The sequence below is a fragment of the Notechis scutatus genome, chromosome 6, assembly GCF_049901735.1.
Source record: "Notechis scutatus isolate UNSWTSFEM ecotype Mainland chromosome 6, rNotScu1.2, whole genome shotgun sequence".
Lineage (NCBI taxonomy): Eukaryota > Metazoa > Chordata > Lepidosauria > Squamata > Elapidae > Notechis > Notechis scutatus.
Window position 1 is genome coordinate 30,613,333 of NC_142014.1, and position 27,736 is coordinate 30,641,068.

Genomic DNA, 27,736 nt, shown 5'->3' on the forward strand with positions numbered 1-27,736 from the left:
AGGTCGATTGATACTTTAATAGGGCATATGAATGAATGTGTAAAAATCCATAGGCAGATGGGTTCAAGTGAGGTCAGAATAGCCGAATAACAGAGTTTGAAGGGACCCTGGAGGTCTTCTAGTCTAACCTCCTGCTTAGGCAAGAAAGACTAGACCATTTCAGACAAGTGGCTGTCCAATCTCTTCTTAAAAACCTCCAGTGATGGAGAAGGAAGGGAGGGAGGGAGGAAGGGAGGAAGGAAGGATAACAAAATAACAGAATTTGAAGGGATCTTGGAGGTCTTCTAGTCCAACCCCCTGCTCAGGCAGGAAACCCCATACCATTTCAGACAAAGGGTTGTCCAATCTCCTCCTAAAAACCTCCAGTGATGAAGCACCTACAACTTCTGGAGGCAAGTTGTTCCACTGGTTAATTGTTCTCACTGTCAGGAAATCCCTCCTTAGTTCCATAGTCAGGGGTCACCAACCTTTTGGACCTCAGGGACCACCAAACTCATAATTTTAAATCCCACAGACCAGAGACCGTGGGAAAATCCCCCCAAAAAGTCTGCAGGAAAATCCCCCACCCCATTTTCCTACCCATCGATCATTCTTAATTTGGGATCGCAGGATACTGTCTCCAGCTCCATTCTCAGAGGGAGAGAGAGAGACTTTTGGCTTCATGCAAGGAAAGCAGCAGAAGCAGCAGAAGTCTTTCTTTCTCTCCCCCAAACTTCACCAGAAATGAGTCTTTGCCGGCACAGCCTCTTGGAGCAGGAGGCCTTGCAGGGTTCCAAAGACTCATTTCTGGAAGAGTTGAGGGAGACAAAGAAAGACTTTTGCTGCTTTCCTTGCGTGCAGCCAAAAGCAGAAGAAGAAAGAAGCAGAGAGAAGCAGCCTGGTGGCCAGGCCAGGCACATTGGGTGAGTGGGGCAAGTTCTCCCCCTCCGACCTTCCCCCCTCCCCTCACTAATTCATGTTGTTCACAATGCAAACACCACAAGCCTTATGTTCCCACGCAGCCTGGATTAATTGCTTTGGAGGTGACATTTCTCTGCGGACCACCAAAATTTTCTCACAGGTTGGTGACCACTGGACTAGATGACCTACAAGGTCCCTTCCAACTCTGATTATCTGTTATCTGTTACCTCGCAGCATTGCAGTGCCTGCTACTTCTGGAGACAAGTCATCCCACTGATTAATTGTTCTAGTAGTTGATGAATAGATCTGGAGCTCAATAAATATGTCCCAAGATATTAAATAAATAATCCAGGAATAAGTAAGTGACTTCTTCTTGCCATCTCCTGCAGATAGACTGGAGATGTTTCAGTTTAAATGGTAATTCTGCTGACTGTGAACTTGACAAGGTCAGCCAATGCATTAACGTATTTGAAATCTGCCAGTGTATCTTCAGCACTGCAGTTTAAATCCAGATGTTCTCAGCACGCTGCAGCAGAAACGGAGGGGTTTTCAGTTTGTAGGAGTGCCTTTGCTTATTTGTTAAAACCCAGAGACCACCAGCTAGATAAAAGAATCCCTTGAGTCAACTTTGGCTCTTGATGGCTTTGTAGGCAGGTCTACGAAGCTTTCTTGGCATCACTCCAAAAGTGAATTACCCATGCCTCCTTCCACAAATTTTTATTTTTAAAAATGTTACTTTGGGTTTGGGATTTTAGGATCTCCCCTGAAAGTAGCTAGGTCTAACTCTGCTTAACTTTTTCAACATCAGTCAAGATTTGGGTAGATGCTGCCATCAGCTATCACTAAAAAAAATAAAGATTCTATAAAGTTTCTCAAACTTGGGAACTTGAAGCATTCCTCGGGATGCTGGCTGGGAAATTCTTGGAGCTGAGGTCTACACATCTTAAATTTGCCAAATAAAGGAATACTCCTTCCTTTCTTCCTTCCTTCCAAAATAAAATGCAGATTGAAAACTTTTCTAAACTAAAAGCATGGCCCTTCCTTCCTTCCTTCCTTCCTTCCTTCCTTCCTTCCTTCCTTCCTTCCTTCCCTTCCCTTCCCTTCCCTTCCTTCCCTTCCTTCCCCCTTCCCTTCCCTTCCCTTCCCTTCCTTCCAAAATAAAATGCAGATTGAAAATTTTTCTAATCTAAAAGCATGGTCTTCCTTCCTTCCTTCCTTCCTTCCTTCCTTCCTTCCTTCCTTCCTTCCTTCCTTCCTTCCTTCCTTCCTTCCTCCTTCCTTCCTTCCTTCTTCCTTCCTTCCTTCCTTCCTTCCTTCCTTCCTTCCTTCCTTCCTTCCTTCCTTCCTTCCTTCCTTCTTCCCTTTCTCATTCTTCTTCCTATAGTGGTTAGAATGCAGTATGCAGACTAACTTTGCCCTGCTGTTAGGAGTTTGATCCTAACTGGCTTAAGGTCAACTCAGCCTTCTGTCCTTCTGAGGTCAGTAAAATGAGGACTCAGATTATCGGGGGCAATAAGTTGACTCTGTAAACTGCTTAGAGAAGGCTGTAAAACATTGTGAAATGGTATATAAGTGGTATTGTTATCCCTCCCTCCCTTTCCTCCCTCTTATTCTCTTTCTCATTCTCCTTCCTGGTGGCACAGTAGTTAGAATGCAGCATTACAGGCTAATTCTGCCAACTGCCAGCAGTTCGATTCTGACCGGCTCAAGGTTGACTCAACTTTCCATCCTTCCAACCTTCCGAGGTCGGTAAAATGAGGAGCCAGATTGTGGGGTGCAATAGGCTGACTCTGTAAACCACTTAGAGAGGGCTATAAAAGAACTGTGAAGTGGTATATAAGTCTAAATGCTATTCTTATTATTTTAATTTTTTTCTTATCTACGTAGCAGGTGTTACCTTTTTCAGTGGATGTATTGCATTTTGGTATCTGGGAACAATCTCCGATCCGAATATTTGGATTGGTCGTAAAACACCAGGGTACCTCAGCTCCATCTGGGTTTCGGCAATAGTTCTCTCTCAAATCCCTGCAAAATAATAATGATAATAATAAGACAATAAATGTGCTAACATATGTCTGGCAAACTGCTGTGTTTCTCCCCCATAAGCAAGAAAATTTATTTGATAACCATGTCACTAATTTGGTTTTGCAGAAAAAAAATGAATGTGTTAAAACAACAATAGCAAGTGCACACACACACACACACACATTTTTGTAAAACAGGAAATTCCAAATGCTAGACAGCTACTAAAATTATTTCAATTTGTAGTAATCTGGGCTTTGGCAACATTGACAGAAATAGTTCCATTTCATACATTCGTTACCAGAAACTGTAAAACCAGTGCTGCCCAAGATGCTTGCTTTAAAAAAAACATTTCTGTCTGAGTTCTGTATCCCATCTGACTCTTAATAGATGAGGATTTTATTTTACTTTATTAGTTTTTTACATGTAACTCAAGGCGGTGAACACTTCCAATATTCTTCCTCCTCCTGTTTTCCTCACAACAACAACCATGTGAGGTGGATTGGGTGGAGAGAGAGAGAGGGAGTGGCCCAAAGTCACCCAGCTGGCTTTCATAGCTAAGGCAGGATTAGAACTCACAGTCACCTTTGATTGGTTCAAAGATATCCAGTTGGCTTTCATCTCTAAGGCGGGACTAGAATTCGTGGTTTCCTGATATTTAGTCAGGTGCCTTACCCACTAGACCACACTGGCTTTGTAAGATAGATAGATGATAGATAGATAGATAGATAGATAGATAGATAGATAGATAGATAGATAGATAGATAGATAGAGATACAGATGATAGAGAGACAGAGAGATATAAACTATAAAAGATATAATAGACAAAGCAAAGGAAAAAAAGGGAAATACATAACATAATGAGACACCATGAACAACTAAATGCCAAAAAGGTGTTCAAATAAAATGATTTTGACCGATTTGTAAAATGCAAGGAAAGTGGGATCACCCATACTCTCAGATGGCCACCATAAAATGGCTTGTTACTTTGTCCCGTGAACTTCACACGCACAGGTAGTCCTTGACTTACCATGACAATTGGGCCTAGAAGTTCCATTTGCTATGCAAGGCCAAATGAATTGCACCCAATTTGATGGCCTGTTTTTGGCCCAGCTGAACAAATCACCACAGTCATTATGTGAATCGCGTGAATGTTAAGCGAATAGGGCTTCCCCAATGAGTTTGATCACATGACCTCAGATATTGTGCATTGGGTTAGTTCAAGGACCAGTCATAAATCACTTTTTCCAGGGCCATCCTAATTTCAAACACTTGCTAAATAAAGGATTGTATGTCAACGACTACCTATATTCTCCCCAAATATCCAGTTTCTCAGGTCTTACACTGTGTGGCATTGCTTGAGATGTCTACGTGCAAGAACACAAGCAAACAGTCAGTCAAGGAGACCCAAACTCATTGGTAGCCTCACATTGCAATGAACAAGGACATACATTCAATTTTGCAGCTGCTAAGATTGTCAGAAGAGCAGGGACAAAAACAGCCAGGGAAGTGATTGAAGCCTGGAAAAGAGGCCTCTTGTTAACAAGTCAACGACTGCTGATTTACCACCAACTTATCAGATACTTAAGAGACAAGGGCTTGGCAGCCCAAGGAAACAACAGCAACAGCCAATCACCAACCATCAACATACCAGACAAACCAAGAAGAAGGCACCACAACAATAAGACTCACAGAATAGCCCAAAGCACCTATTCCAGTAGAGAGACATTCTCCAAGGATGGGCTCCAGCATGAGTCCAAAATCTTGGAAGACCAAAACTCTGGTCCTGACGACCAACCCAGATTGGATCAACATTATCCTGGAACACGTATATTTTATTTGCCTTCATTCGTTAATATGCCTATGGATTTGTTTTCAAGATAACCAGCACTAGGAATGGAGGCTACAACAAGAGCAACTTAAGAACCAATATTAGACTTTCAAATTTCTAGGCTCTATCATGTCACAAGACCAAAAATGGACACCTAACATTAAAAACATCATCAAAAAAGCACAAAAAATAATGTTCTATATGCACCAACTCAGAAAGCTCAAACTGCCCAAGGAGCTGCTGATCCAGTTTCTACAGAGGAATGATTGAGTCTGTCATCTGCACCTCTATAACTGTCTGGTTTGGCTCTGCAACCCAACAGGACAGACACAAACTTCAGAGAGTAAATAGGACTGTAGAAAAAACAATTTGTTCCAACCTGCCTTCCATGGAGGACCTGCATACTGCACGAGTTAAAAAGAGGGCTGTGAAAATATCCACAGACCCCTCACATCCCAGACATAAACTGTTTCAACTCCTACCCTCAAAAGAACGCTATAGAGCCCTGCACACCAGAACAACTAGACACAATGACAGTTTTTCCTCAAACGCCATCACTCAGTTAAACAAGTAACTCCCTCAACACTGTCCAACTATTTACAAAGTCTGCATTACTATCACTATTAATCTTCTCATCACTCCTTATCACCCATCCCCTCCCACTTGTGATTATATGACTAACTTTGTTGCTTGTATCCTTACAATCTATATTGACTGTTTCCTAATATGATTTGATTGCTTATTGTATCCTATGACTATCATTAAGTGTTGTACCCGATGATTCTTGACTCGACTTTTTTCTTTTATGTATACTGAAGGCATTTGCACCAAAGACAAATTCCTTGTGTATTCAATCACACTTGGCCAATAAAGTATTCTATTCTGTTCTATGCTAATTTTTGGCCTATTGCAAAAACTTGGCCTATTCCATGCAAACTTCAATCACATCTAAAACCTATTAACGCCAGCTGTCAGGTTTACACTACCAAAATAAGCTCCCAGCTATTGTTCTGAATGGATATTCGTATTACATAATCAGACCCTGAGTTTTTTTCATTAATTTAATTAGGAAAACAGACCCTATTGTACAGAATATATGCCTTTAGAAACTTTAACCCTGTGTTTCCCAAGTATCTAATCTTCGGGGGGATCTCCTTAAAAAAAACTCTCTGGTTATATTAAAAAGTCTCAAGCTCTGGAAAAACGTAAATATGGCTGTCCATTTCCCTCCTGTTGAATTTCAGTGGAGCTTTTCATTTTGAAAGACTGTTTGGTCATCCCTTGAAGAGAAGTTGGTTGGTGTGAGACTGTTCCCAACATCCCATCTGCCCATCTACACTTCTGAAGAAATTGTAGCAGAAAATCTATCGAGATTGGAAGTCATAAGGATAGATGGACATTAAAAATAAAGGACAAAGAAGACACAGAATATTACTTAACATGGAATAGATTTCATGAGTGGTCAGAGATAAGAGGTAGAAATTAGGCAAAGAAAGATTACTGTTATGTACGAATTAAATATAAAGAGGGTTTACAGTTATAAACATGTTGATATAATTTACATAATTATAAACAAGAATAATATAAAGAGAAATCTAGTTAAAATGACTTTGTTACACTATTATTATTGTTATTCGTATACATGTTAATATCTCGGTTTGTATTCTTCTTGATTTTTTTTGTAAATGATATGTCCTGACAATACACTGTGTTCAAAATCTTTATGAATAAAAATAAAACATATACTCCAAAAAAAGAGGAAGTCATAAGACCCCACCAGCTTTCAACTCTTTTATATATTGATTACTTGAGCTTGATTTTTCTTTATTTCTATACCCAAGACATTTTTTTTTAACATCCTTGGAAAACACAATTATCATGAAACTGGGAGCGATATTGTAGTGTTAACATACATACATACATACATACATACATACATACATACATACATACATATATTATTCAACTTTGTTCAAGTATTTTCCCATGTCATTCTAGTTATGCTTTTAAAATTGTAGTGACGTTTCGGCAGAATCTCATCTGCCATCATCAGGCTTGTGTATTGGGTATGTCTGTGCATCAGGCTTTCGCAGCCATTTCTGTTTTAAATATATATATGTGTGTGTGAGAGAGAGAGAGAGAGAGAGAAAGAGAGAGAGTGTCTTCCAGCATAGCTCTGGAAGGCCTCGATCAATTTCAACCAAATTTTGGTACACAGATGACGTACTCTCTGGAAACAAATATTGTAGGGGTAAGACACCCCTAACACCCCTCGGGGTGTGGGGGTGTGCCTTAAAATGGCTTCTACTGTACAGCACAGTGAACTTGCCATGGTAACAGCTTCACAGTTCTCCAGTTCTCCACAAGGGGGCTCCCTCTCAGCCCTCCAAGGAAACGTCAGGTGATTGGCCAAGTGCAATAAAAAATATGAAATACCAACGTAGACAAGAAACTCCAGAGGAGAGGAATAGACGACTTGCGATGCTATGCGAGAGACAGTACAACAGTGTGAGTCCCGACTACAGGATATTCCTGTCTAATACAGGATTGGGATAAATAAATACCTGGGCAATGCCAGGCTATTGGCTAGTTTTTGCTAAAAATGCAGTCCAAAATACTATTTCCAGGTTTCTAAGAGAGCCCAACAAAGTCAACTGCCTGAGCAAAACTAGAAGACCAAGACCCTACTTTCCTTTTTGCATGGTTCCAAGAGGTTTCTGAGGGGGAGGGAGGAGATTTATAGGGGATAGACACATACTAATAAGTACAATTTATGAAATTTGGCTTACTATGATGAGGAGGAGAAACCTTCTTAGGTTTGTATATACTTTTCTTGAAGGCAAAGCGTTACACATACTTGGCAGAACTCTTGAAATTGCTCATTCCAGTCCTCCATGATTGATTGAAGCAGGACAGTGTTCAGAGTAAAAGCCAGAAGACTGCAATGAGACTGTTATATCCTGGTTTGCTTTGCACATTTAATCTGAAAGTAAGGTCTACATGGAATTTACCAAGCAGAACACAACCCGGTGAAAAGGATCAAATTTTGTGACCTGAACACCAGGCTGTAACTCCTCGTCATCAATCTAAAATCTGGTCTTCAACTTTCTAAGAAAATCTCCACCTTATGGCGTGAATTATTTCCTCAAACCAATCTGAACTCCTGCTGACATGATATTTTCTTGGCAACTGGTACCATCCAGTGTTTGTTCAGGATTTTGTCCCTTAAAAAAAATATCCCTATAATTCAGAAATTTCCTGCTGGTGGGCCTTCCTTCAAATATTAACCAGGTCTGGCTATGTTTCATTTTCTTAGGATCAGTCAAGGTTGATTGAGTTTTATCGCTTGTTCTGGATATTTTTTTTAACAATTATATTTCACAGTTCTATGTTTTGAAAAGCTGCACAAACTCCCTTTGGAAATTATTCACAAAATTGATTGAGCTGAATTCCAGGGTAGTAGGACAAAAGTTTAGTATAAACTAAATACAGTGGTTGCATCATTGTATATATTGTATACAGTTGTCTACATAGGTTGTATAACTGTATCATTATTACCATCAATTAACAATGGTTTGCTAAAAGAGCAAACGCCAAAACTTAGCATCTCTCTTAACACCCAAAATGGAAAAACAGGAGGAGGAGGAGGAGGAGGAGGAGGAGGAGGAGGAGGAGGAGGAGGAGGAGGAGGAGGAGGAGGAGGAAGAAGAAGAAGAAGAAGAAGAAGAAGAAGAAGAAGAAGAAGAAGAAGAAGAAGAAGAAGAAGAAGAAGAAGAAGAAGAAGAAGAAGAAGAAGAAGAAGAAGAAGAAGAAGAAGAAGAAGAAGAAGAAGAAGAAGAAGAAGAAGAAGAAGAAGAAAGCAGCATCACTTCTTATTGACTTGACTCATATTTTGAATGATAATTTTCTTTCTATTTTCTTTTAGGTGGAATGAAGTAATTTTTAATATTGTTGTTGGACCTAAAGTGGTGTCTTCCTGTTCTTAAGATTTCTGAACTGGCAGAAGTGAAGATAATTGCAAATAGACTTCCAGCTATTTTTTTTTTTTTTTTAGGAAAACAGCAGACCTACAGAGGAGCTGCAAAATCAATGAGACAAATTTATCTTGAACTGTTTTTAAAGCCTTCCTACATAGAAGAGTAGGAAACAAAATTTGCAAGACAGAGCTGAGCATCAAATATAAGAAATTAGTATAATTAACCAAGAATGAATATATTCAGGATGCAAAAAATAATAATTATAATAAAGCCCACCCCAAACCAGTGCAGCGCCGTGCCATTCATTAAAAACAAACAAATAGGACAGCTTTTAATCAAATGCTTAGGTTTTTTTTTTTTAAATGAGCATACATTGGAGAATTAACACCATAGATGCAGCTTTTATTAAAAAAAATATTTTTATTTACAAAAAAATCTAGAATCGGACAGCAGACCCTCCATCAGGTTTCTACAAGACCAGTTTTTGAAAGTTTCCATGCCATCCAATATTTACTCCAACTCAAAAGTCTTTGTCTGCAAAATTCCAACTGCAACTTGCTCCCATTTCCATCTTCAACGGCGAAGTTTAACTTTCCAAATTCTGATGAATCTTGCATTTCAAAGAACAGATGGAGATTGCTAGCTCTCAGTAACATCGCTCCTCTTGATTAAGGCATTGTGAGATATTCAAAATCCATTAATATCTCTTGCATCAAGAGGAGTGTATTTTTATTTTCATGATTGCTGCTAACTCCACTGTATTCAGCCCCATTGGAAACTGGTGATGAGGTCTGCCAATGGAGTAGCTGATCAACATCTGGACATCATGTTCCATGGAAGGATGAGAAGATTTGAATGTAAGTCAGATTGTGACCACCAGGTCCTAAGATCTTCATTGAGGATGTAGACTGATGGCCAATGTTAAATTGTACATCCTGGGGGAAAAAAGAAATTAAAGCACAATAACTCTTGACTAAATTTCCCCGATTGTATGAAACTTGAATTAAAAATACTAGAAATGGCTAACACTGATGATGTTGCCTAGTTGGGTAATGAAATGTCTGCAAAAACCCCACCAAGGACACCACACTTGTCATCCTCTTCCTCCTCCTTTCCCTTCTAGCACTGATGATGTTCCTGGTTGGGTAATGAAACATCTGCAAGAAAACAAGTAAGCTCAGAGACCCCCAAGGTCACCATAGTCCTCCTCCTGCTTTCCACCTCCTGTTACTTCCCCCCTCCTCCTCTCCTCCTCCCCTCTTCCTCTCCACAAACATCACTCCCTTCTAGCACTGATGATGTTCCCTAGTTGGGTAATGAAATGTCTGCAAGCAAACCACCAAGCTCAGAGACCACCAAGGACCCCACAGTCCTCCTCCTCCTCCTCTCCCTTCTAGCATTGATGAAGTTACCTAGTTGGGTAATGAAATCTCTGCAAGAAAACAACTAAGCTCAGAGACCACCAAGGAGGACCACCCATAGTCCTCCTTCTCCTCCTCTTCCTGCTTTCCAACTCCTCCTCCTTCCCTCCTCCTCCTCCTCTCCTCTTCCCCCCTTCCTCTTCACAAAAATCACTCCCTTCTAGCACTGATGATGTTGCCTAGTTGGGTAATGAAATGTCTGCAAGAAAACCACCAAGCTCAGAGACCACCAAGGACCCCACAGTCCTCCTCCTCCTCCTCTCCCTTCTAGCATTGATGATGTTACCTAGTTGGGTAATGAAATCTCTGCAAGAAAACAACTAAGCTCAGAGACCACCAAGGAGGACCACCCATAGTCCTCCTTCTCCTCCTCTTCCTGCTTTCCACCTCCTCCTCCTTCCCTCCTCCTCCTCCTCCTCTCCTCCCCCTCCTCTTCACAAAAATCACTCCCTTCTAGCACTGATGATGTTGCCTAGTTGGGTAATGAAATGTCTGCAAGAAAACCACCAAGCTCAGAGAGCACCAAGGACCCCATAGTTGTTATCCTCCTCCTCCTCCTCCTCCTCTCCCTTTTAGCACTGATGATGTTATCTAGTTGGGTAATGAAATGTCTGCAAGAAAACCACCAAGCTCAGAGAGCACCAAGAACCTCACATTGCCTGTCCCCTTTGTCAAAGAAGCACACCTTCACAAAGTCATTACACATTAAGCCTCACTTACCCACAAGCAAGATTCTGGTCACTCTGATGTCCTCCTGAAGACTGAAGATAGGGAGAGCGAATCCTTTCACAAGAACCAGCCAATCAATTTAAGTAATGAAGAAGGAAGAGCTGCAGAAGATCCTGGTTCCACACAACAAGAGCTTCTAGAGTAGTAACAATCCTAATTAGGAGGGGGGAAGAATTGATGGTGGAGCTTCCACCGTTTCACTTGACTTATCTGCAGGTGAACAGATGTGACAGAATGAGTCCACTAAGCAGCCAGTGATGGGGGAAGGCAAAGCTGCAGCTTCTTCCAAAACACGGAAAGGTGGAGAAAAGATGTCCAACATCAGAAAAAGAACACGTTTCTTCACATAGCTCTTGTGCAACAGCTCTCCCAGCTGGAGTCCACTGTGGGAATGTTGGTCCAAATATCTGCACATACATACAGCCACCATATTGCCATTTACAAGGCAGAGAGGCAAGGTGGCCTAGTGCTGAAAATGCTTGCCTCCCACTTGGGAGGTTGAGAGTTCAATCCTAGGTAGAGACAGACATTTCTCTCCCAGGGCACAAAGAAAAAAAAATCTGCTGTCAACTCCACTTAGGTGTCAGGAAGGGCACCCAGCCAGCAAATGCTAAGCTCCATCCAGTCACCCCAAATATAACCCCAAATTAAGGGATTACACAGTCGTAAAAAGGAGATGTATTGCCATTTACAAGACATACTACAAGAAGTCATCTGCTCAAGGAACTTATCAGACAAAGATTCAGAGAATACAACATATTTCTGCCGATATTATTGCCCTACCCCAAATAACCCACCAAGATTGCAAATTGGACTGCTCACAAATCCATAATGTTAGAACACAACACAAGAAACAACTGTGGATCAGCCCCCAAATAGGTACAACACCTAGAGAAGATTTGTATCCTATAGCACAAATGACATATCAATTTGGGTTTTTATTCCCATAACAACCACACTGATTTCCTTAACCAATGTGGCAAAAGGATTTGTCAGTGATATCACCATTGCCCGGAGGATACCCAGTTTGGGGTTCCTTTCATGTTCCTATGAAGTTGCCCACTGAAATGGTGCCCATTAATCTACTTGTAGTCGCCCACTTTTGGACTGCTGAGTTAGCAGGAGCTGGAGTGTGTGATGGGAGCTCACCCCACCTCACAAAAGCAACGGGTTTCGAATACAAGCCAGATTGGCAGCCCTGCGTTCTAACCTCGTGAGCCACCACACTCTGTTTGTCAACTTGTTAAAGAAGTGTGTTGACAGAGAATTGCAAAAGACATAATAGCACTAATGTCTGCCCTTTGGGTTAGAAACCTTATGTGATGACCCGAGGCGTGACACAAAAATAAGAAAGTCCCAAAAGTAGAATAAATTCCCTTTAATGCCTCCAACTTGGCCCCAATGTCCAATTATCCTCGGCTGGAGATCAAACTCTTCAACAGTCTATGAAGGGCAGAAATGCAGTCTGAACCCAAAGTAAAGATAATTAGAAATAAAAAACTCAACACAAACCACACTGAAGTAATTAACACAGCAGGCCAGGATGATAAATTGCAGACTTTCAAAGGATAACGCAGCACCCACAATTGGGAGGATGCCAAAACCCAGATAAGCCTCGACCAAGATAATGCATGCTTTGCTTCCAGCAAGGAGCTGTGTGCAAATGCCACACTTATATCCTGTACTCCAAGCTGCAACTAATGAAGGGAATCAGGGCCCTTTTCTCTCCTGTAAGCCACGTTGCCCCCTTATCCGTTCCTCCCTGTGTGCCCTAGGATGAAGAGGGGGTGGGCCTGGGTCTTCCTCTGAATGCCCAGCCGGACTGTGCCCTTCCTCCGTTTCTTCCACAGCCACAGTCCCACTCCCTGTCAGCTGCTCCATCTCCCCCTCAGAATCAGACTCCAACAAGGGCATGACACCTTAATGGTTGTTCTCCATATTGAGGTCGATCACTCTTATCAAAGTTGTTTTACTCACTTGCACTTAAAGTTCTCCCGTGTGAAGTTATGTTGGTGAGGCACCTGAGAGTCCCACCGCTGGCATTCAATCCCACTCCAGATGGTGTTCACGGTACCCCGGTAGCCTTCTCCTTGTCCTTGTATGCACTCGGTTGTTTCAATAACCGCCGAGGAGCTGCGCACCACATTCTGAGCTAGGAAAAAAAAAATAGGACAACAATTGTTTCTTTTTGATGAGTGGTGCGGTGGCCTAGAGGTGGAGCTATCGCCTCACAATCAGGAGGCTGTGAGTTCGATCCTAGGTAGAGACAGGTATTTCTCTCTCTGGGCACAATTGGAATATAACTGCTGAGCAACGCTCTGGTGACAGGAAAGCCATCCAGCCATTAAACAAGTTCTAATTAAGCTGCTCATGCTTAGTCACAAGAATCTAGTCAACTAACCATTGCCACTAAATTGGTGCTAGTTAAGAGTTAATGGAATTCAAGAGAGATGGACTTAGGCTGTTTGTGGTTACATAGAGATTCTAAACTGTTTCTTCCCCAGTCTCTGCCTGTCCTTCTCCTACAGGTAAGCAGGGATGGGGGGGGGGTTCCTTCCCTTTCATGACCAGCAGTTTTTCCCCAACAAGACCAAAAAAATCTAGAAGGAAGCAAAGGAATGAGATGCAGCCCAAATAATTTAAGAAGGTATTGTGTGCCGCTATAGAACAGTAATAATGTAGGTATCAGGGTTCCAATTTCCCTAATTAAATCATGAGCCTTGAGCCAAGCTTCAAAAGAATCCAAAAGATTTATTAGGAGCAACATGTCCAGCACTAACCCGTATGAAGCCAATTGTGGCACATGTAATTTACTATTACCTATGACCCTGTCCCCCCCACCACCTCCCTGGTTGTGTCATCAATCAGATTCTCCAGCGAAACACATTCACGGGCTGGGTGTCACATTGTCCAATGAAGGATTTTCAAAGGCAGAAGATCCGGTAGCCTAGGCCACAATCTCCACAAGATAAGCATGGAATGTGCTTCTGGCTTTCATCTGCCACACTGCTCCCTCAGGCCTTTCCCCCCCTCCTTCTTATGGCAACTCAGAAACAGGCATAGGAATGCTTTATGAGTTGACAGTAGGTGGTCATCTCAAAGAAACAATTCTCAACTCTCTGTTTTAACTTTCTGTGATGACCCAGGACAAGGCATGAAAGCCACACAGCCAGCTCAGAGTTCAAACTCCCCTTTAATGCTCTAACTTTCCCCCAGAAACCCCCACATTATGCAAGTCCCAGAGCAAAGTGCACAAACATACACCCACACAGCAGCTGCTGGCTGTAAGTAGTCCAGCAAAACGCTGTTAGAACAACGGCTTCAAGGCAGGAAGTCCAGCAGGGCAAAAGAACAAGGAAATGAATCCATGAAGCAAGAAAGAAGCAATGAGTCCATTAAGCAAGGGAAAAGGCTAGATATCAGCAATGGCACACAAAACTCCACAAATTCAGCATTTATCCCAACAAATGGCTCTCCCCACAGTGTCTCCTTAAGTCCTCAGGTGTGCCTTGTGAAGAGGGGTGGGGAGCTCTCCTCCCAAGTTGTCAGGTTGGCCTGCACCGTTCCCGCCTTCTCTCCATTCTCCTTGCTCGGGGATCAGGAGGGGATGGTCCTTGCTCATCGCCTGAGCTCCGTCGCTTCTCATTTCCACTGCCTGCCCTCTCTCAGTCATCCTGCCCCCGTTCCTCTCTTCTGGCAAGCCATCCCAAGCCAGAGGATCCCGGGGCTGCCTCATACTGCTCCTTCCCGCTTTCCTCGGAAGGCGATGAGGCTGCCCCATTGACCTCCATCTGCCCCAACTCCTACTCGTCCTCCTCCATGGATTCAGGCTCCGACAGGGGCAGGACCCTGTTTGTGTTTTGGGGGATTAAGGACTCCAAATGTAGGAAGTTAATGGAATTAAGTGCCTGTTTGAGAATAATCAGTACCAAATGTTTAACTGGCCACACGGATCAGCATTTACATGTGAAGCAAAGGAATCCTTCAGGAGTAACATTTGTGACCATAACCTCAATCCAACACAAAGCAAACATACTAAGCCTTTCTCTCTCCCTTGAGTTGAAAGAAATAGACTGTTCAAAATCAAAGTCCTGAATTCCTGTTTGGGTAACTGCAAAACTTGGATCTGTGTCATATGGAAATAACTAATCAAAGAACTCCTTGAAATTAATATTCCGAAAGAGTGATTAAGCTACTATTTATGCGCGTGGAAGAATGGCCCAGCTTCTGCAAGATCGGATATCAAAAATTCTCCGCAGAGCAGTTTCTTTGGAAGAAGCAGCCAATTTCCTGGAGTAAAGATCTTTTTGGAGCATGCTGTAGTCAGTCTTAGAGAAGGTTTATCAGGGAATCCTTGAAAATGAGACTTAGAAAGAGAAGTGTTCCTCAAATAGGCCTTAGCTGCAGTTTCTCACAGCTGAAACATCACTGATCATTTAAAATGTTGATAGAACCAAAGGCTCTGCATATATAAATATCAGAATAAGCCTTAATAATATATAATTAGAATGAAGTAGTCAGGGATGGGATGCTGGGGGTTCACAGGGGTTCAGGAGAGACCCTAGCTAAGGTTCTGTGCAGTTTGGAGAACCCCCCCCCTCAAATCCCACTCCTGGCTGGCCCCGCCCATCACTCCCCGCCCCTCCCAGGAGTCCCCATGCGGCCATTTTGTATGCAATGCAGGGCATGCACGGAGGCTTGGGGAGGGCGAAAAATGGGCCTGCTGGAAGTTTGGGAAGGCTGGAAATGGGCCTGTTTCCAGCTTCTAGAGAACCTCCGGAGTCCGGGGAGGCCATTTTCACCCTTCCGGAGTCTTAAGGAAAGCCTCCGGAACCCGGGGAGGGGAAAAAACACCCCCCGCTGTGATGCAGGAGGCCAACTAGGCCCCACCCATCATGGCCACGCCCATCCATCAACTGGGCAGAGAAGTCTTTGCTAACATTTTTGAAGCCCATCCCTGGAAGTAGTTGAAAGTAAGGAACGAGCAGAAAACCTGCTACAGTTTCTTGTCCTGCCCTCGGATGCTTTGGAGAATAGCTTGTCTCCTTTTTCTTTGTGGGAGCCCCTCAAATACTGGAAGACGGCCATCATGTCACCCCAAGTCCTTCTCTTCACTAGACTAGCCATGCGCGGTTTCTGCAACCATTCATCGTATGTTTTAGCCTCCAGTCTCCTTATCATTATTGTTGCTCTTCTCTGCACTCTTTCTAGAGTCTCAACATCTTTTTTAATAGTGTGGTGACCAGAATATACTTTACACACAGCCATCAATGGGGGGGAATTATCAATAAAAAGCAAATCTTGCTACAGAGTAGGATTGCAGCCTCCTATTGCTATGTTAAGGAAGCGCACTGGCTCCTCTCACGTGTATCAAGTCACTTTGCACCATATTGATGCTTTCCTGAGGCTCAGTTTTATCTTTCCCCAAATGCTTTATCACGGTGGTTTTGCATAATTTCCTGCCAAGATTGTTCAGCCTCATTTCCTAAGGAGAGTTCATGGTGAAGAATGATCTGTGTGCTTAAAGCTTCTGAATTCCCAACTCAGTCTGCAACAGGAAGAATAAAAAATAATTCCACCTTGATTCTCAAGAGTTTACAAGATCAACATATTTTTAGGTGAAATCTATTCTTCTGGAGTTTTAAATGTCTCCTTTCTTTCTTTTCCTTCTCTTCCTCTTCCTCCTTCTCTACCACCATGATTATTTCTCCTTCTTCCTTCTTCCTCTTCCTCTTCTTCCTTCTCCTCCTCCTCCTCCTCCTCCTTCTTTCTTCTCCTACATCTTTTACTTTTATTGTTAATGCTGCCACACTGAGGGGAAATTTGCATGCAACTTTTGATTTTAAAGACTCCTTGCTCACAGAGTCCAGAAATGAACTTTGCAAAGTATCTACAAATTTCTTCTTTTTTTCTTTCAAAAACTCTTTCAAAAATTTGAAAGTCTGTAATCAAAGCCTGCTCCCTTTTCTCGTGTATGAAACAGGGCTCCAATGACATAATGAAGGCTTCCATTTTGACTTTTTTGACTCTCCCCTCCCATGGATGTTCCTGTCTATATCATCTGTTTCCTGCAATAGACCTGGTTGGGTTACTCTCCTTGTTGCTACCAAAACTGCCTGCTCTTTTAAAATTGATTCTGCTGCTGGACTTTTAATAGATTCCATTTTGCTGCTAGTTATCTGGAAGGTTCATTCCCCAAAATCATTTTAACAATAAATTAACAAGGCTTATTAATTGAACAAAGTTCTATTCTTCCAGCACCCATGTGATTCAACATGTGTTGAGTAGAGTAGAGTAGAGTAGAGTAGAGTAGCGTAGCATAGCATAGCATAGCATAGCATAGCATAGCATAGCATAGCATAGCATAGAATAAAATAGAATAGAATAGAATAGAACAGAATGCAGAAAAGAATAGAGTATAACAGAATAGAATAGAATAGAATAGAATAGAATAGAATAGAATAGAATAGAATAGAATAGAATAGAATAGAATAGAATAGAATAGAATAGAATAGAATAGAATAGAATGCAGAAAAGAGTAGAGTAGAGTAGAGTAGAGTAGAATGCAGAAAAGAGTAGAATAGAATAGAATAGAATAGAATAGAATAGAATAGAATAGAGCGGCTTGGCTCCAAGTAAATGCCTGGTTGGGGTGTGTTTGAGCTGGAGTTTTCAGGGGGGATCTGTTTGTGCCTCCAGCTCAAACACACCCCAACCAGGCACCCAGATGAAACCTAGCTTCCTAACAAATGATAGTCATCCATTTACTCGGAGCCAAGCTGCACTAAAAGCCTCCAATACAGGAACACAATGTTGCCAGCCAACCAAGACAAAAAAAGCCACAAAACAGACAGAAGATATTAGAAACACCAATCAAGCAGAACACAGCAAACTCCAAGACCAAAAAACACAGACCAAGACTCCCAACCAATCAGGATGAAGAAAAAACCATTCTGGCACAGCAGTAGGCTAGCCCCAAATTTAAAACTGAAACAACTGTAAAAGTCTGACTCACAGACGAACACAATACAGAAGCCTGATGATGGCAGATGAGATTCTGCCGAAACGTTGCTACAACTTTAAAAGCACAACTATAATGACATGGGAAAATACCCGAACAAAGCTGAATACCATGTAGGTACCCGCGAAAACTTAAGAATAAATATAAATATAAATATAAATATAATATATATATATATATATATATATATATATATATATATATATATATATATATATATATATATATATATATATATATATATTTGTTTTCTTAAGTTTTCAACTATACATGTATGGCCTTCAGCTTTGTTCACCACGACTATGACATGGGAAAATACCCGAACAAAGCTGAAGGCCATACATACATACATACATACATACATACATATTCATTCTATCTGTCTATCATCTATCTATTCTCTCCTCTATCTACGCATCTATCTTCTATCTATCTATCTATCTATCTATCTATCTATCTATCTATCTATCTATCTGTCTATCTATCTATCTATATCATATATCTATCATCTATTTGTCTATCATCTATCTATTCTCTCCTCTATCTATCATCTATCTATGTATCTATCTTCTATTGATCTATCGATCTATCCTCTCTTTCATCTATCTATCTATCTATCTATCTATCATCTATCTGTCTGTCTGTCTGTCTGTCTGTCTGTCTGTCTGTCTGTCTATCATCTATCTATCTATCATCTATCTATCTATCATCTATTTATCTATCGTTGGGGAACTCTGATCTAATTTATATGGCACCACAATTACAGAATATTTGTCAGCCAATAAAATATGAAAATGTTAGAAAATACAAAAGCATATACAGGTGTGGATAGTGGACATGGCAATATCTGAGGACAGCAGAATAGAAGAGAAAGAACCGTGTGTGTGCGCGTGTGTGTGTTTGTGTGTGTGTGTCACAAAATACAAAGACCCTCAAATAGAACTAGGAGAATGTTTGTGGCAAAAGAAAGCCAAGACAGTACCAATAGCAATAGGTGCCTTGGGTACAATCCCAAAATATCTGGAGCACAACTTCAGTACCATCGGCATTGACAGATTCGCCATCAGTCAATTGCAAAAGGCAGCTTTTCTTGGAATAGCTTACATCCTGTATCAGTCCTTTTAATACCATCGCACAACACCATCTGCCTTTGCTAATCCTTGGGAAGGCCTCAATAGGTGGATAAAAATACCAAATGTAGCCTAAAAATCTGGCTGATGGTCAGCCAGAACAAAGTTCTTTAAGAACGAGTTGCTCAAATACCGAATATTAACAAACATGTTCTTCCTAAGCACAATGACATGTCATAAGAAAAGGATTTATTCATAATGCAGGTTGTTCATAAGGCCTCTTATAGGAATTAACATTGAAAGAGAAAAAAATGGAGGCAACTGCAGGATCACGGTATAAAAACACATGCTGAAACTCATATGTATCGCATTAAAAAAAGCTCTTAGTTTGATCGGTTATCGTGTAGAAGTTAAACACTGAAGTACATCATATCCAGACATCTTAGAAATGTAGCAGGTGTTTGTGTTCCCAAGAGAAGTCTTCCAACTTCAGTTTACATGTTAACAGCTAGCATAAAAATAACACCTGTTAGACAAGGTATGTAACAATTGCTTCTCAGATTCTTTTTTTAATACTTCCATAACTTGTTGATAGATGGCATAGGAAAATTCAGCACTTGCTGGATAGATACAAAGCTGAATCGAGGATCTGGCATTCTGGTTTGTTCTATTTTAACCAAATAACAGAGTTGGAAGGGACCTTGGAGGTCTTCTAGTCCAACCCCTGCTCAAGCAGGAGACCCTATACCATTCCACAAAAGTGGTTTTCAAGTCTCTTCTTAAAATCCTCCAATGATGGAGCACCCACAACTTCTGCAGGAAAACTGTTCCACTGATTTAATTGTTCTAACTGTCAGGAAATTTCTCCTTAGTTCTAAGTTGCTTCTCTCCTTGATTAGTTTCCACCCATTGCTTCTTGTCTTTCCTTCAGGTGCTTTGGAGAATAGCTGGACTCCCTCTTCTTTGGGGCAGCTCCTCAGATATTGGAACCCTGCTATCATGTCACCCCTAGTCCTTCTTTTCTCTAGACTAGCCAAACCCAAATCTTGAAACTGGTTTTTATATATATTTAGCCGCCAGGCTAAAATTTCAAAAGTATCTGAATTCCTGGAAGCCATCTGTTAGATCTGGAGGAGTGGGCGCAATAACGGAGATGAGGCATCTATAGTGACTCAACTCTTTAATAGTGACTTCAGAACAGAACAGAACAACAACTTGGGCAGCAGCAGCTCTTTTTATAGAGCTGGCTGCTGTCACAACCAATGAAATTGAATTAACCGCTCTAAAAGCGTCCAATCAGAGACGGCCCACTGTCAGCCAATCAGGTCAGCCAGAGGCGGCCAATCACGATTTGCTTATCCGCGGGCCAATCAGAAGTGCAGGATTACGAGCCTGCTGCTGAAGTAAAGCTAGTATGATTATTGATGAATGAGTTTACTTAGTTCGTAACACCATCAATGATTTTTTCTCCTTTCCAGAAGACTGGGAACAGCTCACCATTATTATAAACCACTCTTATGATGTAACGTTTTAGGGAAAGCTTTTAAAGACAGTTTAAAGGGAGGCGGTGGCTAAGTGGCTAAGACACTGAGCTTGTCAATCAGAAAGGTCGGCAGTAGCTTCTCTCCTGCATTAGTTTCCATCCATTGTTTCTTGTCCTGCCTTCAGGTGCTTTGGAAAATAAGTTGACCCCCTCTTCTTTGTGGCAGTCCCTCAAACACTGGAAGACTGCTGTCATGTCACCCTTAGTGTCAATACAATGTAAACATCATAGAAGACAAGACTTTACAAAATTAAACCTGAGTCATCGTGCAATCCAGCATAGTCCTTGTCCCATTGTCATTGCTGACATCTGGACTTTGGAAAAAATAATCTTTCAAGGAAGTGGACTGATGTTAAAAAAACAACAACTTTCAAGCAAGGGGACTCACCGCATGTTTTAATTGAGCAAAACTCCCAGGGGGTGTTTGGGTCAAGGGTGTAACACCATGGCCTCGGTTTACCATCTGGATTTCGGCAATAGTTATCATCAAAGCCTTTGTCAGGGTATCTGCAAACCACACCAACAAGCATGTTAACCGAGACAGCTGCCAGGAGAAGACAAGCAGATACAAGATATATTCCCCCTTCAATGACCTCCAGCCCAGAGAAGAATAGATACAATGAGCCTCTGTGGTGCAGTGGTTAGAGTGCTGTACTGCAGGCCACTTCTGCTGACTATCGGCTGTTCAAATCCCACCAGGCTCCAGGTTGACTCAGCCTTCTGTCCTTCCAAGGTGGGTAAAATGAGGACCCAAATTGTTGGGGGCAAGAGGCTGACTCTATAAACTGCTTAGAGAGGGATGTAAAAGCACTATAAAGCGGTATATAAGTCTAAGGGCTATTGCTATTTCTACATTCCCTCCCAATGACCTCCAACCCAGAGAAGAATAGATACATTTCTCCCCCAATGACCCCACAACCCAGAGAAAGTGTCCAAACACATGAGCTACTGAATGACCAGGGAGACAGGAGGCTAATGGCTCACGAAGAGATCCCTCAACAGAAATCCTATCTTGACTAGTAGGACCTCTTTCCATAGGATGTAGACCATCTGGGGGTGAGGTCAAATCTGCTAATTGGTCATTCTGACATGATAGCCTTAATTGGTTTCCATCCAAGGGCCCAATTAAGTGTGAGCAATGTAAACATTTCATGATATGGCAAACTCGTTAAGCCAAAGGGATCGTTTAGTTCAACAGCCCTGGGTTCAAAGCTATTTCCAACAAGCCGGGTTCTATTTTTAGGAGCCAGCCATTATTCCAAGGTCATACCCTCATTTCCAGTCACTGCAGGGAACAAGTTGAGAAGAAATTAAATTTCCCTTTGCCCTCCTGTATCTTGTCAGGGTTATTTTTTATTTTTTTTTGAACCCTGCTTCTAATTACTCTCGATATCCTTTCCCTAGTTATTTGTGAAGGAAATCAAGAGGTGGCAGACTTAACAAGACCGTGGTGAGATTCTTGTATGAATAGCTTTCCATTATTCATTCAGAACTCCTTATTTGTTGGTTTTACGTTTATTATTTCTGGTCTGCTGGCAGGAGAAGGTCTGATTGGATTTAAACCATCTTTGACTGGAGCCCTTTCAAAATTTCCACTGATGTGGTCCTCACCGGATGATTAAAATCTAATTTACAATTAGCCTACTGGAGAAAGTTCTTTTTATTCTCAAGGGTCTTTAAATAATATATATATATATATATAAAACTTATTTGAACACTGCAGAATTCTTTTTCCTTTTAAGAGATGAGGCTCAATATGATTATTTTTCCTTGGAAAGAAACCAGGAGGAGATGGCATCCTCTGACTGGATCTCTGTGGAGCGGCTTGCCAACAGATGTTATGAGTGCTGCATCACCGGAAATTTCTAAGAGATTCGACAGCCATTTTTCTAGAATGGTATAGGAGTCTCCTGCTTGAGCAGGAGGTTGGACTAGAAGACCTCCAAGGTCCCTTCCAGGTCTATGACTCTACGATTCTTTTCTCCGAGAACATTTAAGCAACCAAAACAGCTGTTTTTATCCAAATCTGCAGATGCCAGTGACATCACCAATAGACTTAAGAGGGCCCAATTGCAACACACAACCCAGCTTCACCTGCCCAGCTGTGTCCTTGGGGATATTCCCCCCCCCCAATCTCTTCCCGCAGATTATTCTTCCCTAATCTAATGCAGCAAATTCTACTTATCGACTTTTGTGGTTCAACAGCAAAGCTTTCATAGGAAGGTGTTTTTCTTTTTTAATCGGCCTTCTAAAAGTCATTCTTGCTCAGCCGTGGGGGTCGAGAGAAAAACAATTCTTTGCCCCGAGGGATCCTTGGTGCCCTCTGAGCTTGGTTGTTTTCTTGCAGATGTTTCATTACCCAAATACTAGGAAGTATCAACAGTGCAGATGGGTGCTAGCACTGATGATGTCACCTAGTTGGGTAATGAATTATCTGCAAGAAAATAACCAAGCTCAGAGGGCATCAAGGATACCACAGTTGCCATCCTCCTACTCCTCCCCTTCCTCCTCTTCTCCTTTCACTTCTCCTTTCACTTCTCCTTCTATCTCCTCCTTCTCCTCTCCACAAACCTCATTCCCTTCTAGAACTGATGATGTTACCTAGATAGGTCATGAAACTACTATGGCTTCCAAAGCTGACACATCTGCAAGAAAACAACCAAGCTCAGAGAGCACTAAGGATCTCACAGTCTCCTCCTCCTCCTTTTCTTGCTTCCATTTGTGCTTCTATCTCCTCCTCCTCCTCCTCCCCTTTCTCCTTCTCCTCTCCATGAACCTCACTCCCTTCTACAACTGATGTTCTTACCTAGCTAGGTCAAGACACACCTGCCAGAAAACAACCAAGCTCAGAGAGCACCAAGGAGCCCTAATCTCTAGTCTTCCTATTCTCTTACTGACTCTCGTTTTGGCCTTCATGGCAAGTAGAAGAGGGACCTGTGTCCTTCATTAATGACCCAGTCTGCTTTTGAAGTAGGTGGGGGGAGTTATAAATAAATAAATACAGATTATTCCATTTGGCCGGAACTTCTTGTAACTTTCATAAGCAGAGAATCCAACATTTGACAAGATGAAAGTGCAACTATTTCTACAGAGATTTATATAAAAAGTAAAGCTCATTAATCATGAGAGTTATTTCAGTTTCTCTGATAAAGTGCTTCTTTCAAGTTATTTTTAAGTTCTCCGTCCTGAACCTGTCTGTGAATACCCTCTTTCCCTTTATTTTATTAAAATCCAGCTACCTGAATAATGATTTGCCTCCCTGCCTTTAATTAGGCTCTTCATGGGTGCCAGCTTAAAAGAGATTTCTTTCTGGTGTACAATTAATATTAACTGAAAATCTTTTTTTAAGATGGAGGTATGGGAGGTGCCTGTCTCAAATTCTCTAAGAGAAAATGGTATCAAATAAAATTTAGCACGGGGTGGAGTTCATAGACTTTATGAGATGACACGAATCAATTAATAAAACAACTATAAGGGTTGATGATCATTAGCTTGGGCTCGTCTTTGATGGATGGAAATGTATGTAGAGATTATTGGGACATCACCAGTCATCTCCCTGACAGACCTTTCAGAAAACTTTACAAAACAAGGGGTCCTTTAGTGCTCTCAGGGCTTGGTTGGTTTCTTGCGGACGTTTCATTACCCAACTAGGTAACATCATCAGTTCTAGAAGGAAGAGGGGTTTGTGTGGAAAAGAGAAGGAGGAGAGGAAGAGAAGGACTGTGTGGGGTCCTTGGTGCTCTCTGAGCTTGGTTGGTTTCTTGCAGACATTTCATAACCCAAGTAGGTAACATCATCAGTGCTAGTCACTAATCATATTAGTACTGATTATGTTCCCTAGTTGGATCATCTGTGAGAAAACCAACAAGCTCAGAGAGCACTAAGGACCCCTCATTTCAAACCTGAGCTACAAAGATTCTCCTTTATGAGAGAATATTTACAAAATTAATCGATAGCTTTACAAAATAATATTTCTGGTCCAATTCCTCCTTCTATTTACTCTCATGGTGAAAGTCCATTTCTTAGTATGGTTGAAAGAGCTGGTTTCAAGCTTGATTTGGGACCTGCATTTTCATCTAGTCTACGTGCTGTTCTCAGAGATCCATCATTAAACATTCAACCAACTCAAAGGACATTTTTATTGGTCCCAGTTATTGGATCAGTTTATCAATCAGTGTTCGTTTAACTTTCCTAATAGGGGATTTTCCATAAAGCTTCATTGATGTTTCATAAGCATCCTTCTTAGATTCTGTTGAAACTAAGTAAGATTTGCTATATATATATTATTTCCTCTTTTCATTCTTTACTGGGAAGAATGTCAGGATTCCGGCAGTTCCCCCAATTAAATCATGAGTCTCGAGCCAAACTTCCAAAACTTCAAAAGGATTTATTGGGAATGGCACTGCCTGAGTGTAGTCGATTCTGAGACACATCATTCATTGTCACCCTTGACCCTGGTTTTCCCCCACCCCCTGGGAGTGCTCTTTGGTACTCCATTGCTTTAATTTCCTAAAATGCCTAGGTGCCAAAAGTCAAACATCATTCTGTTTTACAGATGTATAAAAATGGGAAAAGAATTAGCATTTTTACTTCTCTGGACGAAAAGGATGTCTATGTGGTCTCTGAAGGTCCCAACGTTGACATTCTTTGCCTGTTTCAGTGTGATCCATTGGACCTCGGTAGCCTTCGCCATTGCATGTCATGCACTCAACTGAAAAGCAGAAAATACAACAATCTCACTAAGATGATTGGGAAGGGAAAGGAAACGTGGGGGAAGTGGGGGAGGAAGGAAGGAAAGAAGGAAGGGGAAGGAGAGACAAGGAAGAAAAGACAAGGAAGGAGAGAGGGAGGGAAGGAAAGGGGGAGGGAGGGAGGGAGGGAAGAAGGGGAAGGAGAGACAAGGAAGAAAGGGGAGGGGGAGAGAGGAAGGAAGGAATGGGAAGGAGAGACAAGACAAGGACAGAGGGAAGGAAGGGGGAGGAGGGAGGGAGGGAGGGAGGGGAAGGAGAGACAAGAAAGACAAGGAAGGGGAGAGGGAGGAAAGGGAAATGGGAGGGAGGGAGGAAGGAAGGGAGGAAGGAAGGGGAAGGAGAGACAAGGAAGAAAAGACAAGGAAGGGAAGAGGGAAGAAAGGGGAGGGAGGGAGAAAGGAAGGAATAGGAAGGAGGGACAAGGTAGAAAAGACAAGGAAGGAGAGAGGGAAGGAAGGGGGGAGGAGGGAGGGAGGAAGAAAGGAAGGAAGGGAGGGAGGGAAGGTGGTTTTTATATATATTTGAGGAAAGAGCTCCCAATTTTGAATATCCCACTGCTCCAAAATACCATTGCTTTATTGTCAACCTACTTTCTCTGAGTTCTCACTCCTCTTTTGCTTACAGAAGAGACAAGGGAGAAGCAAAACAAACACAACAGGTTTGTTCCTTATTATTGGTGTAAACCTATTATTCAACTCTACAATGTAATTTAAAAAAAAAAAATCACGACGCGATACAGAGTTGTAGAGTTGCGGAAAGTAAACCCAGAGCAGAACGGGAGGAGTAACCGCTAACCTAACGTTCGTGACACCCAACCTCTGGCAATGTTTTCCCCGTTACCCGTTTTCAGCCCAATCCGAGACCTGGCGATCCCAGCAGCCGGAGCATTACCTTCCGAGCAGAGAGGGATCTTGCAGACTTCGTGGCGTGTTTCTGGATCGCTGGTAAAACACCAAGGGCCCCCTTCTTCTCCTCGTGGATTGCGGCAGTAGTTTCTTTGAAGATCTTTACCTCGATAGCTCGAAGGTAAAAAGCTAGTTTTAAAATGATAATCATTACGGTATAAGAGCATGCACATTGGGCTCTGACCCTCTCCAATTTCATGTTAATTTAACGGTCTGATTGTGGGCTTCCTCGCCCCATATAGTTTATTTTTTTTTTTTTTAAAACAAGTTTTATTAAAAGTTTCAACAACAAACAAATCATTACATATTGAATCTTTCCCTGTCTTTCTACAATAATTTCCCCAATATTCTCATAAAACACAAACAAACACAAACAAACATAAAAAAAATCTTTTAGTAAAGTACCTTGGCCCCAGTTACCTCTCTTTGCATGGGCTAAAATAATAGCACATATCACTCTTCACATTTCTATCTTATTTAATCCATCTTAATTAAATCATTAAATTTGTATCTTTTGCCCATTCAATTATCCCTCTATCTCTTCTTATAATAAAAAAAAATTTCTCCTGAAATCACTAATCAGAGTATGATGCCTTTCTATCCTCCCCTAAGTTAGTAAAATTAACATTCAGCATAACAAATACCCAATTTGGTTCTGCTTGGTACATTCTATCCACCAAAAATGTTTAAATACATTGTATCCTCCTTTCCTTCGATATTTTATTACATTTTAAAAATCAATCATTATTAAAAACTTCAACATTTTAATTTCTTATTAAATCTTAAACCATTCTAATTTACTATTTCAAATATAAATGTTACAATACCATCTTCTGTACCTTAGCAGAATCTTTCTTACAGAAAATTATATTTCATCCTTTGTCTCTAAAAAAATCCCTCTTCTCCCATCCAATTTTAAAGCTTTGAGGCTTTTCTCCGCCTTTCCCCTTTCTTTCTTCCCCCACCAAATCTTCCTACCCCCCCTTCTTCTTCTAACCTCTACCTTGCTGGGATCCCTTCTCTGTTGTGTTCCCTTTTTCTCTTGTTTGTTATCATTATATTTACTTTGCATCATATTTTTCTCTTTCTCAAATGTTTTTTTAGATCTTAAGTCCTTCATTTTCCTTGCTCTCTTCCTTCCTTCTTCCTTAGATAAGTTTTGGGATTCAATGAAGATGGCGTCTTCGTCTCTTCCTTGTTGTTCTTCTTCCGTTTCCATCTGTTCCATTGTCTGTTGGTAATTGACCAGCGCCATTTCTAGAAATAGAAAAGCTTTTTCCATGCCATCTTTGCAGGCTGCTTTTGTTTGCTCATATTCATCCCTCAGGTCTTCAAAAAGGAAAGCCATTATAAATAAATCTTTTCTTTTCTTTATTCCTCTTTCTTCTTACACCAACCAAATATTCCGAGAGAAAGGCAAAACAATCCCAAAATCCACAATCCTCAATAAATCCAAGCAAGCCAAAATTCCCCCTTCCTCTTCCAGGGGTGGTATCAAACAAATAAAAAAAAGAATCCAAGTCTATATTTTAAAGCCTTATTAAGATTGTATTTCTGTCCTCAAGT

General features: G+C 41.4%; 1 protein-coding gene across 4 annotated transcripts in view; it reads right to left on the reverse strand.

Annotated features, from left to right (window-relative positions):
- The window catches only part of HGF (hepatocyte growth factor), a 79,397-nt gene that overhangs the window by 16,098 nt on the left and 35,563 nt on the right, over positions 1-27,736 (reverse strand). For 2 of the 4 annotated variants that reach the window (XM_087967847.1, XM_087967846.1), the window contains exons 5-9: positions 26,157-26,299; positions 25,105-25,225; positions 20,903-21,021; positions 12,858-13,032; positions 2,798-2,925 (exon numbers count right to left, since the gene is read on the reverse strand). In XM_087967847.1, the coding sequence (XP_087823973.1) occupies positions 2,798-2,925; positions 12,858-13,032; positions 20,903-21,021; positions 25,105-25,225; positions 26,157-26,299 (686 nt within the window). The remainder of the gene's footprint in view (positions 1-2,797; positions 2,926-12,857; positions 13,033-20,902; positions 21,022-25,104; positions 25,226-26,156; positions 26,300-27,736) is intronic. The other 2 variants (XM_087967848.1, XM_087967849.1) reach the window with 1 other exon arrangement.